At 37.4% G+C, this 19,091-nt stretch overlaps 1 protein-coding gene across 1 annotated transcript; it reads right to left on the bottom strand.

Annotated features, from left to right (window-relative positions):
• Positions 1–2,087: 2,087 nt before the first annotated feature.
• LOC147647075 (receptor expression-enhancing protein 3-like) lies at positions 2,088–18,716 on the bottom strand. The gene is made up of 5 exons (XM_086872637.1): positions 18,694–18,716; positions 11,879–11,955; positions 11,263–11,383; positions 9,852–9,965; positions 2,088–2,351 (listed from the first exon to the last, which is right to left on the bottom strand). Exons 2-5 carry the CDS (start codon positions 11,944–11,946, stop codon positions 2,088–2,090), a joined length of 567 nt encoding a protein of 188 aa, XP_086728763.1. The 5' UTR covers positions 11,947–11,955; positions 18,694–18,716.
• Positions 18,717–19,091: the final 375 nt, after the last annotated feature.

Raw genomic sequence — 19,091 nt, 5'->3', positions numbered from 1 at the left:
TGAAATTCCTTGGACCCCACAAATGCTATCCCTCCCCAAAATGGAGGGATGAGAAGGAATGACAGTCTTAGGTGAAAAGAAATAGCCCAGACCCACTTCTTTTGTGGGAAACAGCAGTTCCTATACATCACAGTCTTGCTATTTAAAAATTACGTAGTTAGCAGACCTTCAGCAAAACCTTCCTTCAAGCATCACAAGCTCAAGGGCAAAGTGATGATGACAATAACAGTATATGTAACATAATAATGAAATAATACTATCTTTCAACAAAACCATATATTGATCACCACACACCATCTTCTGAGTGTTAAAAGACATCAGTCTGTTATGACAACTTGATGCCTTTATTATTCGTATCACCATATACAATTTTACATTTTGATCTATTACTACAAATCTGGTGTTGTGGTTTTAAAGCAGTAACTAAAAAATAACTAGAAAACTTACTTATTTCTTGCTGCGAGATGTGGATTAGAACAAGAGCAAAACAGGCTTAAAACTTAAAAGGAATAAAGAAAGTTTATTAACAAAAACTACAAGAATAAGAAACCAGAATAAAACCTCCAGAACAACCCTTTTCTGCCTCACTACCCAACCATTCCCTTCTTCACATGACAACATAGAGACAAAAAAACTCTTGTTTAAAACAGTCCCAATTCTTGCTAGAGTCTTTTCATCAGTCTTTGTAAAGAAACAGAAGTCTTCTTCTGCTATCTATGGAGTTTCTCACAAGAAAACTATTTCTTTTATAGCTTTTTATTTCTCTGATGCCAGCTGCCTGGAAATTCTGCCATCGGTTCTCTCCTCTCGTTTCACATCACTCTGAGGTGTGTTATGGGTCAAATGAGTCTAGGGATGTCATTTTTAAGGATGAGTCATTCAAAGGCAGAAGTTCTCTTCATGTGTCTCTGTGAGCTACTCTGGAAACAGAAGTGTTCTCTTTGCCTCTTAAAGGCTGCAAATCTTCAACTATTACTTCTCCCCCTCTGTTCCAGCATCTCACAGTACCACAACCACTTCACCATTTGCTCAAAATCCTCACTTTGAAACACTCCATTCCTCCCAATATACTGTCATGAATTAAAGTTTTTTTCAGAACACTACTGTACATCTTCATAGCTTTAACAGAAAAATATTTCAGCTTATTAAAGCATCTTTTTCTTTCTCTACCTCCTCTGAGGCTTAATTCCTTTCTTCACTATCTTTGATAGTTTATAGGGTCTCTTTTACATGCTGATCACTTTCTCTCTCTGGAAAAAAGGATTAATCTGCAAGTCTCATCTGGGTAATGAAAGGGTTAAATCTTGCCCAGGCCTGGTAGGTGGTTCTGTTATCTCTGCCAGAGCGGCGGCTAGAGCTGTCTGTGATGGCCTCTCCTTACTTGGCAGTCTCTGGTAAAACTCAGCAGTGGCAGAAACTGCAGCCGAGCCGGGGGTACTGGCCTGACCTGGCCTGGGCCTGCTCACCTCCCCGCCACTCCCCTCCGTGGCCTTGTCTGGCCTTCTGTGGTGGAGGAGAAGGCTGAGCTGGAACCTGTTACTTCTTCAAAAGCCAGAAACCAAAGAGAACAAGAAATTCTCGGGTTTAGGTCTTAAAGGAGGTGTTCACAGGTTGATCTCACTTTTCAATGGTCAAAACCACTGTCAGTTCTCAGAAATAGCTAGTTATTGGTCGGAGAAAAAACTCCCATCAGCCTCCAGCAGTTTTAACTTCCCTAGCTCTCAAAGCTAATATTAAAGGTGAAGAACTTAACAGATATATATAAAGCAGGAGATTGGGAATACTAGTATCATAAAGTCACCCCAGGACACCTGGTGAAGTAATATTCTATTAGTTTTCTCTTTTATTTACTGAGCTTCCATATGTTTTCATGTTTAACTTCTTTTACATTTGTCACAGAAACACTACTTAATTATATAACGTTTGACTTCCAATTAAGTTTTACTTTGGTAATAAGTTCTTGTTGCCAATTGGCAATGACAGGAGTAATGAATACAGTGTGATTACACTGGGAGTGGATGGGAGAAGAAAGTAATTCAGGAAGAACTGAACTGCCATAATTTACTTTGAGTGTACTCTGTTTAAGTCTACTGGAGTTCTTTGAGGCCTTTTCCATTTAGAAATGGGGTAAATGTATTTCTGCTCTTCCACTTTTGCTTTGGGTGAATTGTTCTTTTAGGCAGGGAAAAGAAAAGATACATGCCTGAAGATTCACTTGCAGAGGCTCTGGTTTTCTTTTTAGCTTCTGGCAATGTCTGATAAGGTCTCTGTCCAACAGACTCATCTCCTTGTATAGTAGTCAAATCATGCATACTGAAACTTCTCAGTTTCTCGGTTATTGCACCTTGGCTCTGAAATACAACAACAGTATCTTTGGAAACCAGGCAGAGGTTTAACTTTGCTGCTCAGCTTGGGTTAAGATGTTTAAGCCCATGCTTCCTTGCTGCACAACAAAATACATTGAACATACACATGCAGCTGCTTTACATCTGATTAAGGTATTACTTTTACCCATGCTTAACTGTACATTGCTTGCAGATGACAAAGTTACACAAGCTAGCAGCTTAATTACAAATGCGACACTTTACTCCTTTAATCAGAGCAAATAAAGACGTGGGTGAGGGCAAGTGCTTAAAAGAAACACACATCAGAAATGTTCACTTCAAACATAGTAGCTTAAGGTAGCATGACAGTAACACCTGCATTTTAAAGAGTATGGTTGAAGATAGTTTTCTTGTTGAGAGCCTGACAGAAGAATGGCTAAGAGAAAAAGGACATGATACTGTAAGATTAGTTAAAGTATGAGGCCTCAGGGTCAGTATGTCCCTGAAGAGAGAGTTACATAGATAACAAGATGTCGAAACTGCCAAAATATGCAGAACTGCAAGCTGAAGATAAAGAACTGGTAACTGCAAGGCAAACCACAAAGAACAACATGCGTCAATGGTAGCACACCAATAATGAGCTGAGTTTTTGCAATATGTATAAGCTAATTAAAAGCATTATAAGTTGTGCATAAGATTTCAATAAACTGATACTTGCTGACCATGATAGCATGAGGCTTGTCTTCCGTGGCTCCGGTAATCCCCGACCTCTGGCGACATTTTCTTCTGCTATTTTATATTTTATCCTCCACAAATCTGAATAAAGTTAAGGAGAAACATGTTAAAAATACACTCTGTAACATTAATTCAAATAACTGAGAAACTAGCAGCACTACAAAAGGAGCTCCAGTTGACAGAAACTTGAAACTACAAAGAGGTCCAGCCTAGACTACAGGATAGCAAGTTCTCTTACTAGTATAGCTTTACTGACATAATACCAATGCAAAATCGAATGCTACACAGGAGAATAGTTAATCACATATGAACATTAAGTATTTCTTCTCCAATTGTCTTCACTTCTTTTCTGTATGGAACATATGGAAATTTCCCTGTTGGAAAGAAAGGTCATCCAGCAGCTCTTTCATCTTACATTAGATGATGTTACTACTAAAGCATTAAAGATTAATTTATTACACAAGCAACTAAAAGAATATGACCACGAGTAAAGTACTCAAAGTCATGTTAAAATAACACCTAATTCTTCCCTCTCTGGCATAAGGCAAAAAATAACCATTTTAGGGAAAGGATAACAAGCCTGTGCATGAATTCCACTTCAAGCAAGTGTTAAAATAGTTAATTTCATTCTTACAAATGAAGATTTTAAGTAAAATTCTTTGTTTGATCAGCATGTTAGCTAGCAGGAGCAGAAACCTGGGTACAATTCCATACAACTTTTTCTGCAACAGCACCAGCAGAAGGCAATTCTGGTGTTGCTGGCCACAGCCGTTTGTTCCCGCACTTATGACAACAACTGTTTGCCATTGGTAGACCAGCATACTGAATTATTCCATGCTAAGAATAGCCATGTAAAGTGAAGAGACAATTGAATGAAAGCTATTTGAGTTTGCTTGGGTACCAAAGGGCAGGAGGGAAAAGTGGCTGAAACCTAATTTTAATTTTCTAATGATTAGCTATTAGTACAGTATATAAAATTAACATAGTGAACAGAGTGCTATTTAAGCACAAGAAACCTATTATAATTCTTACTCCACCATTCATACATTGTCACCAAACAACAACAAAGAAAAGGTTTCTTGTGAGAGAAGTAGGAGCCTTAACTTTTCTCTCTCTTTCTACAAACTTGTATGATTACTCAGTTCTCAAAAACTTAAGTACAGCTTGCCTTTGAGTTAAAAATGCACTATGAATGCTGTACAGTGTCTGTATTAAAGGTTATAGAAATTCTGAAGTCAAATTGATTTCCCCAAAATGGCTTAAGACAGGTCTCCTAAGGTTCCTCCTAAGGCAGAAAAAATCCTGCCCTTCCACTACTCCACTTCTTGCACTGAAAAGCATTTCAAGTAAAATACATCAGGAACCAGTTATACTTTATCAGCTGCTAGGACATGGAGAAGAGGACTGGAGAAGGAACTGCTTCTTTTGACAAGTAACAGCTTACAGTATATACATTACTCTGCTATAGCATAAAGACTGTTCATAAGTCCATGTCCAATGCTTGAAGAGGACTTAAGTCTCAGTCACTGAATGCTGGTGAATATGTAAAATGGGCCTAGTTGGTTCACAGCAGAATCCATGCAAATTCAGCACAATTCCACTCACCAAATGTGAAGAGTCTACTTAAAATAGTGACAGAAGCTGGTTTTGGCCAGCAGCAGAAGTATAGAAAGACACTTGTTTAGTTGCCCAGGAAGTTCATTCATCATGTGATATACTACAAAAAGACATTTGGAAATTGTATAGCAACTAAACATAACAACTAAAATACTAAGAATTCACATTACAAGCCTGTAGTTCTTATTCCACTGTAGATAAAGGACTAGATCCAAGCTAGGAACATTCAACCCTATTTTCCAGTGAAGCTTTTGGATATAGAATTTTGTTTTTCAAAGGGAAAAAAAAAGTCAAGGATGTGCCATAAAATAACATCATGTCCTTAACCAAACTGCATGGTTGAGCTGGAGCTCCTGTGGCACCTCAGAGAGGAGGTAAATGGGCCCTTTGTTTCAGAACTACTTGCCAAGATGGAAAGTTTTACTCAAGTTACACACAGTTACACACAGAAAACATTGAGAAGTTTGAAAGGATATATATACAAGTAATGATGCAGTACACATGCCTGAGAGTCACAGTAGGAATGGGAGATGCACAACAACTGGACAGTCCCCATCACACATACTAACCCTATGTAGATACTCCCTACAGTGCCTCCAGTCTCTATCCCACCCCTGGGAACATCCAGTCTAGCCAAATCAAGATTGATATCTACTTTAACTCCACTGCATAGACTGAAGGACAAATTCAAGGTGTTCTGTGGGAGTGTACATATCACTGTGTTCACACTGCATGTAAGACTTAAGATTCTTCCACCCCCATGCTCAAAAGCAGCTGTTAATTGCTTTCTGCTGAAGCAAAGCGTTCTGTGAAGATCTGGATTACTATCAGCTTAGGATAAAAGTCTGGCTGAAAAATACTAAATTCTTTCCTACTGCAGGAAATGTGTGATTAAATGTTCTCCACTGCAGGAAATGTGAGAGTAACATTCACATTTAAAATAATGCTTTAAGAGCTTTGATATTTTGTTTGAAAGGTCAGAGTTACAGCTTGAAAGCAGCATGTTTGCCCTAAAAACTGAAATTCAGTTGTAGGTGGAGCTGAAGAGGACCTCCTGCTTCCACTCCCATGCCATGGATATGGCAGAAGCTGCCAGCTCTCCCCAGATATACACACTCCAAGATGCTGCTCAGGAGAAGATGGCAGAGCAGTTACCACTGGTGGCCTGTTATACTGACAGTTCCTGCCAGTAAGGAAGGTATACATTAGGTTGCACTCAGGCCAGAGGCTGGTGACTAAATTACAGCATAAAAGATTGAGACACATATATTTACAATGCCAGGGGAAGAAAAAAAAAAATTAAAAAAAAAATTACACAACTTAGCACTAAAATTTCTATGTATGCAAACACTGAAGAGGGATGAACTGTGAAGTCTGTGTGTTGTCTTAAAGAAAATGCAAGTCTTTGAGAATGATTTTTCTTCATTATTCAATAGCATTTCCTAAAACTTACTAACCATTTTTTGGAGTCCACATTCATTAACAGTGACCAATGTGACCAATTAAAGTCATAATATGTTTTTAAATCAATTTTTAAAAATAAATAAAGCCTATTTAAGGATCTCCTTTCAAGACTACTCAGCCTCTGGTATGTTATTAGTATGCAGTCTCATCAGCTGACCCTCATAAATGAAATTCCATTTTCTATTCTGTTATTGAGCATGTGCTTTTACAGTCTGTATGCTTAACCCAGGGAAGTAAACAAACACCACTTTGTCTGCCTCAGGGACTCTTTGTTCTTTAAATTGGACTTGCACCCCCCACTGGCCAGGATCACTGACAGAAGCTGCCTGCCTCCCTTGGACGAGTTCTCAATGGACTCTACAGCATGCAGTACCCACATTCTCAGCTGTTCTCTCCCTGATCCAATCCAAGCTGACAGGGAATGACTTCTGTTCCCTCTCAACCTGGAGAGGGACTCCTGTCCCGTGAATGACCTCTGCAGCATGACAGGCTGTCCCAGCAGGGAGGAAGATGAAAGCAGTACTGCTCCCCATAGTGATACTGGCTGTGTGCCACAGCCGGCTGCAAGATACCTCCTTCCTCTGCCATGTCCTGAGTGGGAACAAGGGGAAGTGTGAGCAAGGCCAGGAGAATAACACTCAATTAGCAAAAGGGCAGCAGATTCAGGATGACTAGAACACATTCAGAAAACACAGCCCTCAAAACATATTATCATCACCAATAACACTTTACAAATTAACACTATTTGTGTAACCCCATAAGCTGTGAAATACCCCCCGAGTATTTCACAGCTTAATTAGCAGTCCCCCTGCTCATAATGATAAAGACACCAGATTTCACTAGTAGCTCAAGAAATCTGAATGCATGGGTTGGCAGAAATTGAAACACAGCGGTAACCATCATCTCAGAAGACCTGAAAAACAGAGGAGTATGAGATGTATCCAAGTATGAGATGTAGAACACTGGAACCTAAGCGCTGTGAATAGAATTCCCCCAAATCCATAAACAACTGAGCTATTGAGGTATCTTGTTTTTGATTCCTTAACTAATAAAAATTTCCTTATATACAAATTCAGCACAGACTATCATCTCTAAATTTCCTGAAATCAGGATTTCACAAAGATTTGTTTTCTGACATGCTTATTTAACACTATTTTGCTCATGTATTTAGTTGGTTTTGAAACACTACATTTTATATGACCAGTGGCTAACTAGTACCAGCTAAAAATACAGTATGAGAATGTAAGCTATAAGTCAATACTCTTGCCAAATACATTTAAATTTAACTATAGGGGAGAGGGTTTAAATCTATGTCAAATTTCAGTAGACTCACCTGGCTGGCTGCTCCAACCTCCCTAACAGAGCCAGCAAGCCTTTTAATGGTAATCCCCTATTCCTTTGACAACCCTTGAAGAAAATCACTCTCTTCCACATTTGATATTCAAAATATTTCAGCAAGTTTCCAAGCCATTTTTAACATCCTCCTAAAGTCACTATAAGCAGTTTTCTTGGACACTTTAGTGTCTTTTGACATAGGTTTAATCTTGCACATGTTTAGCCTCTCCCCCTCTCCTAATTCGAGATCTGCCATGTCAGAATAAGCATGTGTGCTCTATTTAAAAAAAAAATAAAAAAATAAGAATAGTGATGAAAGTGTGTCCTGATCCCACTACTTCAATTCAGTTCCTGAAATCATATAGCATGCTCCACTAGCTCTTGGTGAAGGGATAATAATTTCACCTGCTAGAGGCAGCAGTTAACTCTTGAAAAACAGGGAACAAAATCAAGAACACATGCATTGTGTCCATTTGCTTGCATGAAGCAGGCATGCTCAGCATTTTGGAATGACAAACATAAGAGGCTTAACATGCCAAAATAAAGATTTTATTTATTTTTTTTCAGTGAGTCTTCTCCTTCATCTGTTTAAAAATCATGCCTATTTTAGGTCTTGGTATTGTGGTGTTTTTTTTTCCCAAGCATCTGATCTGCACTGAACTAATTCTGTACAAATATTCATGAGCGTGTTTAACAAGTTTTAACAAAAAGAGCAGGCATCTAGCGAGTCACAGCTGAATAGCAATGAAGTCTAAACATAGACATTTCAGAAAAAGTTATTCATTATTTCAGAAAAAATTGAGGAGATATTGGTGTTATTTATTTTACAGTACTTCAGTTACACCCTAAAAGTTAACAAAGAAATATCCAACCATAGCCAAACATGAAGAACACACACCAATCATAGGAATTCTTACAGGCGCTTCTTGTAATAAATTTGTAATGCAAAGAACTTGAATTTTAGCATTTAGCAATTAAACTTGATTTCCCCATAGAGCACTTTGGGTGTTTGTTTGTTGGGTTTCCTTGGCTTGTTTAAATAACCTATTTTCACTCTGGAGACTTTAATTCCTTTGGAGGTGCATTCTATTGCATTCAAAATTATTTCATGTCTTAAGGCATTATTAAGAATTTGAATAATGAAGAAGAAACCCACAGTGATCAAATGCAATCACTTTCTCAGTATTTTAGGCTCATTATGACCATATTTTAAAACAAAAAGTTACAATGCTATACCACCCACATGCATCTTTAAGAACAGAGAAAATGAGCAAACAAGATATACATGACTACTTTTCCAAAGCTTTTTGAGGTAGCATGTAAAAGTGTAGTTTTTAGGAATGTCTTTTATTTATAATGCAGAAAGTTCACATAGAAGCCCAGACATTTAAGTTAATGACAGCTGTACATACTTGACTTTGACAGCCAGGGATCTCTTCGTTGTTTTCTGTTATCTACAGACAGTGTTCAGGTTTTCAGTGCTGTTACTATGAGCACAATGATTCCATTTATTCCCAGGAAGAAATTAATCATGATTGCCTTAAACCTGTGATTTCACTTGGACATACAACTTTTTCTCTCTATACCTTTTATTTTTTTATTTTTTTCTTTTTTTTGTGTGTGTGCGTGTTTGTGTGTGTGTTTTGGTTTGAATTACTATTAGGTAGGATACACATGGTCTGAAGTATATTCCCTTCAGTGGTGCACAAATTGGTTACAATCTTACATATTAGCCTGTATTTTGTCTTTCTAGACCCAGAGCCCTCTGAAATATTAAAGGTAGTGAATTTTTGCGGGAAGGTAATCTAGAAAAAATGACAGATTATTTCATAATTTAATGGCAAATCCATGGCAAAGCAAATGTATTCTAAACACCAATAGGCAGGCTTATGCTTAGCATAATAATTTAATAATTCACTCAAATTGCAAACAGGTTAATTGTGTCAAGATAATTTTTATCGATGGTAGTAGTCCTTCATGCTTAAATTCATTATGTGGCATTACCTCAGGATGATTGGAGAAAAACAGCAGAAAAGCCAGAAGTCCTTTAAAAAGTTTGTTTATCAGTAAGAAAGCACAACACAGACAGAAAAGAAACAATGGACATCTATGTTAAAAGCCTGCACAGAAAACTGAATGGTAACTTTTGAATTTAGAGTAAACCGATCCTCATAATCCAAGAAATAACTGCAAGCCATCTTAAACAAAAAAAACAACAAATGTACTATGAGAAGAGGGCTGCAAGCCTTTAATTGTGTCCCAGGATTTCAATACACTTGCAGAATTTATCTTTTTTATATAAGAGTGGTAAATCCCCAGTGCAATGACACTGTTTGATATCAAGCTCAAAAGCAATTAACGCAAGCAGAAACTTACCTTTACAGCTGCTGTCACTGCAGCAGTTGCTGCCAAATTCAACCCCTGCCTTCCAAAATTCACCATGGTCTCATAGCCTCTTTCTTTGGCTTGGACAATGTACTCATCAATCTCCTAAAAGAAAAACGTATTTAAATTTTAGAGGGCTGTTCATAAGAGAGCAAAGTTACCCCACAGTATTATTTTCCCATCTGTAAAGGAAGACAGAAAAAATATTTAAGAAAATATTTAATGGGATATATCTTTGTATACAGGTGTTTTATTCATTACAACTCTCTCATTTAAAAAATTATTGTATGTGGTCAAACAAGAAGATAAAGTACATCACTTCAGTACAGCTCAGAAACGTTGCAAAATGTTCCTTAGAGAGTGTAAGCGTAACTTGTTGGACAGAAGTTTTTCAAGAAATATCATGCATTTCAAGAAATACCATCATCTTACATGAAGAACTCAGTCAGCTCCCTAGAAAGGTAGAGTCAACTTGCAAAGAACTTCCAAAACCACAGCTTTGAAATAGTTAAGTACCAAGGACAAAACAGTTACGACATTTATCTCCAGCTCTGGTAAATGCCTAGAGTTGAAGATAAAGACTTCAAGGTACTTCCCAATAGTTTGGAGAGTACAGGGAAGTATCCCTCTAGCTCACAAAGTTGCAAGTTGTTTATTGCACAACGTTCAGAATGTCAAGATACTTGCTCTGTTCCTATCAGTGACAATCTTACTACCTGCTTTACCTAATAAAGGCCAAGCCTAGCACTGACCTTCAGGAATGCTCTTTTCTGTAGTGTGAGGTTTCTCAGTGCTTGTCTTCAGACCTTTGCTAATTGCTCTTTCCCCTCATCCAAACAGGATGCTGAAAAAGAGCTAAGCAGAGCTGTGTCCCTGTCATACTTTGACTAAAGCAAACCATCTTCTGGCTATTTTTATGTTTGGGTATTTACTGCTGCAGACTGGTTTACCCTTTAAACAAGTCTCTCCTCTTGTCAGTTTGCAAACCAAAAAAAGTCATTGATGTCAATCATCCTGAGAAGTGTTATTCCTCATTTATGCTAGAAAAAAATGTTAACATTAACAGCTTTTAGTAAAGCTGTGTTCATACATTCACATGCTTGCAGTAGAAAGTTAAACTGTATCACTTCCACTTAACTGGGCTCCTCAGAGTGCATCAAGTAGAGCAGGGCACACGAAACTCTCATGTTAATAGGAAGCAGGACCTGGTCTGCTCAGGCAAGTTAAACAAAAGCATAGACATGGACAATCATGTGCACTTGCTTCCGCTAGTCCAAATTCATGCTGCCTGGCAAGACAGTAACAAGCTACTCTGCTCTTATACTGTATCTAGCAACAGCTTTTATTTCAGCATATGTTGTTTCCATATTAGGCATTAGAAATCTGAGAAGTTATTTATTACCCTTTCTTTAGAAGAAAGCAGTGGGTGGAGGAATTTTCTGTAGATTAAACTTGTCCCTCTAGTATATGGGGAAAGGAGCCAGATAACAAAAGCTGTCTTCAATTCATAGTACAGTGGAAACCTACAGACAAATTAAAGGTTGCACAAAATCAACAACTGCAGTAGAAAATGCACAGTAACTAATCTTTATAAAGAGATCTATTAAAAAACCACAATTATATTAGCATTTAGGATTCTTCAAATACAAGAAGTTACATCAGACAAAAATTAAATGAGTTACGGATTTAAGGACTGTCATTTAAGCAATCAAAACAGTTAATATGCTTGTTTTTCATTATATATTCTTACACAGAGAAATTCTAGGCCATCCTTATAAGAGTTTCATTCTCGTATTCAGTTTCTACAGTGGAGCTAGAAATGTTATAATCCCTACTTCAAGTAACAGTGTATAGCAAATTTGAAAGCAGATGCTGTTCATCTATGCACCAAGATCTTTTCCTGTAAAATGGGCTATTAAATTAACATGACTTCTTTATATAAAATAAATCAATACAACTCAAAAAACATCAGAAACAAATATAGTTTCCTCTACAGTTCATAAAAAGCAGGGTCTTACCAAGAGACTGTTAGGTCAGTTATCGTTTCAGTAACTATATAAAGAGCACACACAATCCAGTACATCATCCAGCGAACCTGAAAATTAAAATAGCATCTTCACTAAGAGCTTTAATTTCACTTTTAGACATGATATACTATACACGGTACAGTTTTTTCAGAGTTAGCACGGCAAGACATTCAACAGTATCTCAGCCTTCATAAACCAGGTATCAGGTGAAATGATCAGGTGAAGATTCCAAAAGATTTCTGTTCATAAGTAGGATTGGTGGCAGCTGCAACAAGCTCAATGAAATGGCTGTGTCACTGGCATCACAAGCTCACATAGGCTGATTTCACAGATTTGATTCTCTCTCTACAAACCTTTAGCGATATAAAAAAACCAGTGCGAGATCAGTAGATTATCCTAAGTATGGAAAACAAATCCCACCATAACACTAACAGATATTTCATTCTCTTCCACACTAAACCATATGTTCATACCATGCACACGAAAGTCAGCATTAGTGAAGCATCCCTTGCTTTCATTTCACAGTATGTGTTATTCAGCTTCACATTACCATTACATTCCACGTGTGTGATTACTGGTATGGTATTAACACGGAGGCAAGGCAACATAAAGAGCATTTGCATGGAGATTTTAATTCTATTTATATGCCAAGAACTACAAAATTCTTGTTAATTAAAAAGTTTATGTGTTAATGCTTCAGGGATTTACAGGTATAAACCTATTTTTGTTTATGGCTTATACTATATATCATTGCTTTGAAATCAGACTTAAAGTTCTTAAAATAGTATAATTTGTTTTATAACAAGTAAGATAATCACTCCTTTTTCTTGAGCATTTGTTCAAATTTGGTTGCGTAAGCTGATTACATGTTTCAGAATAAATACTACAGAAATAGTTCCTATGCATTTGTCTTCCCTAAGCTAGGAGATGCCAAATGCAATGTATTTCCAAAACGGGTCACTGCAAACCACCACTGGTTATTTGTACAAACTGAACATCCACATGTTCTTTAAATTCCTAGGAAAATACCCTGCAACAATACATAACCATTTAGAAACAAACAACCCCCCCAAAAAACCAAACCAGCAAACAGTAAAACAAAACCACCACAACTGTTAGAGACTAGTTTGAGCCCTAAATTCACGGTACTCTCTTTCAAAGGGAGGATATATATATTCCTTTGAAGGTGTGTGTGTGTGTGTATATATATATATATATATATATACATACATACACACCTATATTTTCCATATATATATATATATACACATACATACGCACCTTCCCACAGAGGATGTGGCTCAGATTTAATGTTCCCTTTTAAAACAATCTTATTTGTAGAGGACTTAAGTAACTACTCTAAACCTAATGATACACTGCTGCCTATTTCATGGATGTGCATTATCGTTTAAAACCGCTTCCTCTGTCAGAACCTGAGACCCATATATCTTAAATGCTTTTCTGTGTTTCAGTTTGACAAGAAACTCAGTCATGTGATAACATTTTTCAATTTCTCAGAGGATTTAGATATTTTAGTGTTGAATAAACAAAGACAAATGTACACAACAGCTGAAGTCATTGCTGACAGGCCATGTGATATTTAGACTGGTGACCCTTCCATGAACCAGAGTCAACACCTGAATGAAAATCAAATCTAACCTTGCCCCATCAACTTAAGCAGAATGCAATGCAACCTTTAAGAATCCTTCCAAGACTGTATTTTTCCTCAATATAATTTATCTAGGTTGTTCCTTCTTTAATCAACATCTATTAATCCAATTAAGAACAGTGTAAGTGGAATTTCTCCTGGGCTTCTAGGAACAGTAAAAATGACTTGCAGGAGGGCACAAGAGATCTGCCAGGAGACCTCCTGAGGACTGGGCAAAGATTCTATAAACCACAAATCATATTCTAGTATGCAGTAACTAATGCAGTAGGTACCACAAGTATCAATGATGTAACAAATGAACATGTGTGACTTAGAGGGGTTTTCATAGCAGAAAAAAAGAGAAAAGGACATGAAAAATTGAAGGTCAGAATTCACACTACTGAACACTATCACCTACTTTAAGTAACAGAATCTTCAACCAAGTTTTATATTTCATGTTAAAAAAAGTGATTACAGATTTGTTTAGTTGAGGGTTTTTTTCCTAGCATCCAAGTGTTAAGCTCATCTTTGTTGGTTTTGTCTGAAGCACATTCTTTCAGGTCAGGATTTTGAAGCCAGTATTTGAAAAGGCTGGTCTGTTCAGACATAAAAACTACATTTCAGATGCTTATTTCAAGTGCTTTGGTGCAATACAGTGAAAAAACATCTCAAATATCTTAGTCAACTCCATTAAACAAGGATAATTGCAAGAACAAATAAATCTCCTCAAAGGCCTAGATTCTAATTTTTAGCACTGAAGTCCGTAAGTTTTTTAAATTACCATAAGCAGCACAACACCTTTTTTCCCCCCAGAAATAATCTTTGACCAATTTTCTACATCATGACCTACACAACAAGTCAAGATGTCTAGTCTTTTTGTTTGGTTGGTTTTTAGTGGTGGAAGTAGTGGCTGGGTAAAATATTTTACTGTTAAAAAGCTCTTATCAATTCAGCAACAAACATAGATGGCTTCTGAGCCACACAAAACCCTGGAAAGGAAGTTGTGCTTGGACCATAATGTGAGTGGCGGCAGACTTGTGCCATTTGGAAAGCAACATTTAAATCTAAAACCTTTACTGTGAAAGAAGATTAACCAGTTGGGAAGACGACAGCCATGGATCATCCCTAAAAGGTATCTGGACAGTCAACCCAATCACCAATGAAATGATAAGAATGCGTCAAAAAATCTCCACCGATTCCCACAAAATCCCACAAAATTCCCTAAATCTTCTCAAAACACGACCAAATTCTAGAAAAAATCCCACCAAATCTCCACAAATTCCCACAAAATACATGAAAAATTCCTCAAGATCCCTAAATCGCCTCAATATTCCACAAAATTCCACAAAAATCCCACAAAACCTCCACAAGTTTCCACAAAATCTAAGAAAAATTCCTCAAAATTCTTCAAGTCTGTTCAGAATCCCACAGAATTCCAGAAATATCCTAAAAAATTCCTGGGAAGTGCCACAAAATTCCCTAAATGTTCTCAAAACCATACCAATTCACAGGAACATCCCACAAAATCTCCACCGATTCCCACAAAATCCCATAAAATTCCCTAAATCTTCTCAAAACACAACCAAATTCTAGAAAAATCCCACCAAATCTCCACAAATTCCCACAAAATACATGAAAAATCCCTCAAGATCCCTAAATCACCTCAATATCCCACAAAATTCCACAAAAATCACACAAAACCTCCACAAGTTTCCACAAAATCTAAGAAAAATTCCTCAAAATTCTTCAAGTCTCCTCAGAATCCCACACAATTCCAGAAAAATCCCCACAAAATTCCAGAGATGTCCCACAAAATTCCCTATATCATTTCAAAACCCTACCAATTCACAGGAATGTCCCACAAAATCTCCACCAATTCCCAGAACATCCCACAAAAATCCCACAAAAATCCCTGAATCTTCTGAAAACTCGACCAAATTCCAGAAACACCGCATAAAATCACCACAGTTTCCCACAAAATTCAAGGAAAACACCACACAATTCCCTAAATCTTTTCAAAATACCACAAAATTCTTGAAAAGCCCCACCAAATTCCAGAAACATCCCACAAAATGACCTAAATCATTCCAAAACTCTACCAAATTCCACAAAAATCCCACAGAATCTCCACAAATTCCCAAAGAATACATGATAAATTTGTGATAATTTCTCAATTCTCTGCAGAATCCCACAAAATTCCTGAAAAGTCCCCCATGTTCCAAAAACATCCCACAAAATCTCCTCAATATCCAACAAAATTCCAGAGAAATCCCACAAAATTGCCTAAATCTTCTTAAAACTCTACCAAATTCCAAAAAATCACACCAAATCTCCACAAATTCTCACAGAATACATGAAAAATCCCTCAAGATCCCTAAATCGCCTCAATATCCCACAAAATTCCACAAAAATCACACAAAACCTCCACAAGTTTCCACAAAATCTAAGAAAAATTCCTCAAAATTCTTCGTCTCCCCAGAATCCCACAGAATTCTTGAAAAACCCCACAAATTTCCAGAGAAGTCCCACAAAATTCCCTATATCATTTCAAAACCCTACCAATTCACAGGAATGCCCCACAAAATCTCCAATTCCCAGAACATCCGACAAAATTCCCACAAAAATCCCTAAATCTTCTGAAAACTCAACCAAACCTGTAGAGATTTTGTGGGATTTTTGTGGAATTGTGTGGGATATTGAGGTGATTTAGGGATCTTGAGGGATTTTTCATGTATTTTGTGGGAATTTGTGGAGATTTGGTGGGATTTTTCTAGAATTTGGTCGTGTTTTGAGAAGATTTAGGGAATTTTGTGGGATTTTGTGGGAATCGGTGGAGATTTTGTGGGATGTTCCTGTGAATTGGTATGGTTTTGAGAACATTTAGGGAATTTTGTGGCACTTCCCAGGAATTCTGTAGGATTTTTCTGGAATTCTGTGGAGTTCTGAACAGACTTGAAGAATTTTGAGGAATTTTTCTTAGATTTTGTGGAAACTTGTGGAGGTTTTGTGGGATTTTTGTGGAATTTTGTGGGATATTGAGGCGATTTAGGGATCTTGAGGGATTTTTCATGTATTTTGTGGGAATTTGTGGAGATTTGGTGGGATATTTTTCTAGAATTTGGTCGTGCTTTGGGAAGATTTAGGGAATTTTGTGGGATTTTTCCTGGAATTTTGTTGGATATTGAGGAGATATTGTGGGATGTTTGTGGAACTTTGAGGGACTTTTCTGTTGAAGGACCCCCGAGCTGTTCACCAGTCTTCACAGAAGTAATTGTGAATGCCCTTTATTTCTATTATTAACACACCTTTTATAGGGTTCTACAGGGTCTGCGGGCAAAGCAAGCTACTATTGGCTAAGACACACAGTTTACGTATTTTCCCCTACAGGCAAGGATATTGTTTTGCTTTACTCTCTCTTCTGCAGGCAAGTTTCAAGGATTTTAGCCCTTAATATCAGGATGTATTTCAAAGGCTGGTTTGTGCAGACAGGTCTTTACTAATATATAAAATATATCAACAATTCCCCCTTTCTCTTTTTGCACAAACCAGGCTTTGGATAAGATAACACACAACTTAGACTGTCATCTCAATTAACATTATAAATAAAGTCCGTCCCCCTTCTAGCACAAGAGACCTCCACCATCCGGTGATGCCCCAGCTGGCGAACCAACTTCCAATGGTGTCACTATCTTCTTTCAGGGCATGTAACCCATTCTGTAGCTGTTGCAGTTTCTTATGGATGGAAGCTGAATGATCAGTAAGATCCAAGCAGCACATGCCTTCAATCTCCCCACAACCACGTCCCTGTGCCAAGAGCAAAAGGTCCATTGCAGCTCGATTTCATAATACTGCATGACATACACTACTCACATCGGCTGAAAGCTCACTTAACCTTGTGGATGTTAAGTTCAATCCTTCCTTAGTCCAGCAAGCGAGCCTTTTTAGGGTGGCTAAACTTTCATTCATTCAGGCTTCGCTTTGACTGTTCGATGTTCTTCATTTTGCTAGCTATATTCAGCAATTGATGTAAGCTTGGGTGGAAAAAGATTAAGTTTCCCAAGATAACAGGGTCTTCTATGTGGACTAGCAGGAATCCCATTCCATGCCCTATCCCCACAGATTAGGAAATTGGAACTAGGTAATCGCTTTGATAATTGTCTTGTGAGATTGCACCCCGAACAAAGGCTTTACTTTCAATGGTAGTAATGAGATCAGCTATAGGGTTGACTGCAGCTCAGGGCTACATTACTTTGTTAGAATGACTTTTTGTCAGGGGTTCAAACATTATGCATCCACCTGTGGTATTGGTGGAACTTAACAAATCTAATTCTTCTGGGGGTTGTAACATTGAGAACTTTGGTAATTTTTGCTTGCCAACAGGCTTCAGGTTGTCTTAATGTGAAGCCAACAGTGCAATTGCACTCTTGCAACATTGCCAATCGATTCAGTTGAGTCTCATTACTAATTAAACCTTTAAATGCTGGAGGATCCCATTCAGGGACTCCTACGAGACAGGTGCGAAAGGATCTCCAGGGGTGGCTAGGCTCAAATACATAGACCTTTGGCCAGTTCAATGTGCCAGTGACCCATATGTTCTGCCGCTTTTAGATGTTAGTTAGCAGACAGTTGGTTGGGACTATACACAACACAATTACCATAATCAGTTTGTTCCATGTAAATGACATATTTGCAAACTTACAGCTAAAACTTCAATCGTTAAATGAACTTTCAAAGATGCTTACACTGACTCTTGAAGGGGGAATACTTATACTTTATCCTAACATAACAATTACTACACAGGCTAAACTTGTTATCTTAATCTATTATCTACCTTTAACACACGTGCTCTGGTATATATGTAGTCTAAGCGTGAAAGCAATTTGCTAAAAGGGTAAACACACAACTACAATTTGCTTTATATACAGTTAAATGGAGTCTTTACACTTTTTTTAGATCTTCCACAGCATTTCTCCAACATGATTCAGTCCTGGAACGTTCACTGCTCCCGTGATGTCAGCTGGCAGATGATCGGTGACTGAGGGCTTTGATGTTCAAGTTGTTCTTCAAAACCTTCTAAATCTTAAAACAAAGGATACCTGAAAAATTGGTAGAGACACAACACCATAATAACAACATAAAATTTCTGTTGGTAAACTACCTGTGTAGTGTTCAGACAAAACTTTGTCCTGACAGGTCTACTTCTGATCCAGGTCGAGTACCAAGGCTTTGTGATGACTTCTCTGTTCACTGGATCTCATGTGTTCAGAGGCACACAGTCTGGTCAGATGGACAGGTGACCTTTTTGAACCTGCCAACAAAACACAGACACTTCTCCCCTTGAAGTTAATGAGTTACACTAACTAAATGCTTTTAAGGCATCAATCTCCCCCGTTTTCTTAAAAAGAATAAAATGAGATGTACTTCTGTTATAAACATCAACATCAACACAAAACCATATACACAATTAATAAGAACTTATACCAGTTAAAAATCAATTAAATAATAAACATTATTAATAACATATGTAATATAAAACTACTATTAATTACTAAAACA

The sequence above is a fragment of the Cyanistes caeruleus genome, unplaced genomic scaffold (genome assembly GCF_971803275.1).
Source record: "Cyanistes caeruleus unplaced genomic scaffold, bCyaCae1.hap1.1 HAP1_SCAFFOLD_67, whole genome shotgun sequence".
Lineage (NCBI taxonomy): Eukaryota > Metazoa > Chordata > Aves > Passeriformes > Paridae > Cyanistes > Cyanistes caeruleus.
This window is presented reverse-complemented; position numbering and strand designations above follow the sequence as displayed.

Excerpts from the sequence above, each read along its gene's own strand:
- LOC147647075 (XM_086872637.1), bottom strand. The coding sequence starts at position 11,946 with ATGATGTACTGGATTGTGTGTGCTCTTTATATAGTTACTGAAACGATA. Across the intron at positions 11,384-11,878 it reads ACTGACCTAACAGTCTCTTG|GTTTCCACTGTACTATGAAT; the intron begins GTAAGACCCTGC and ends ATTTGTCTGTAG. Across the intron at positions 2,352-9,851 it reads CAGTGACAGCAGCTGTAAAG|AGCCAAGGTGCAATAACCGA; the intron begins GTAAGTTTCTGC and ends GTTGTATTTCAG.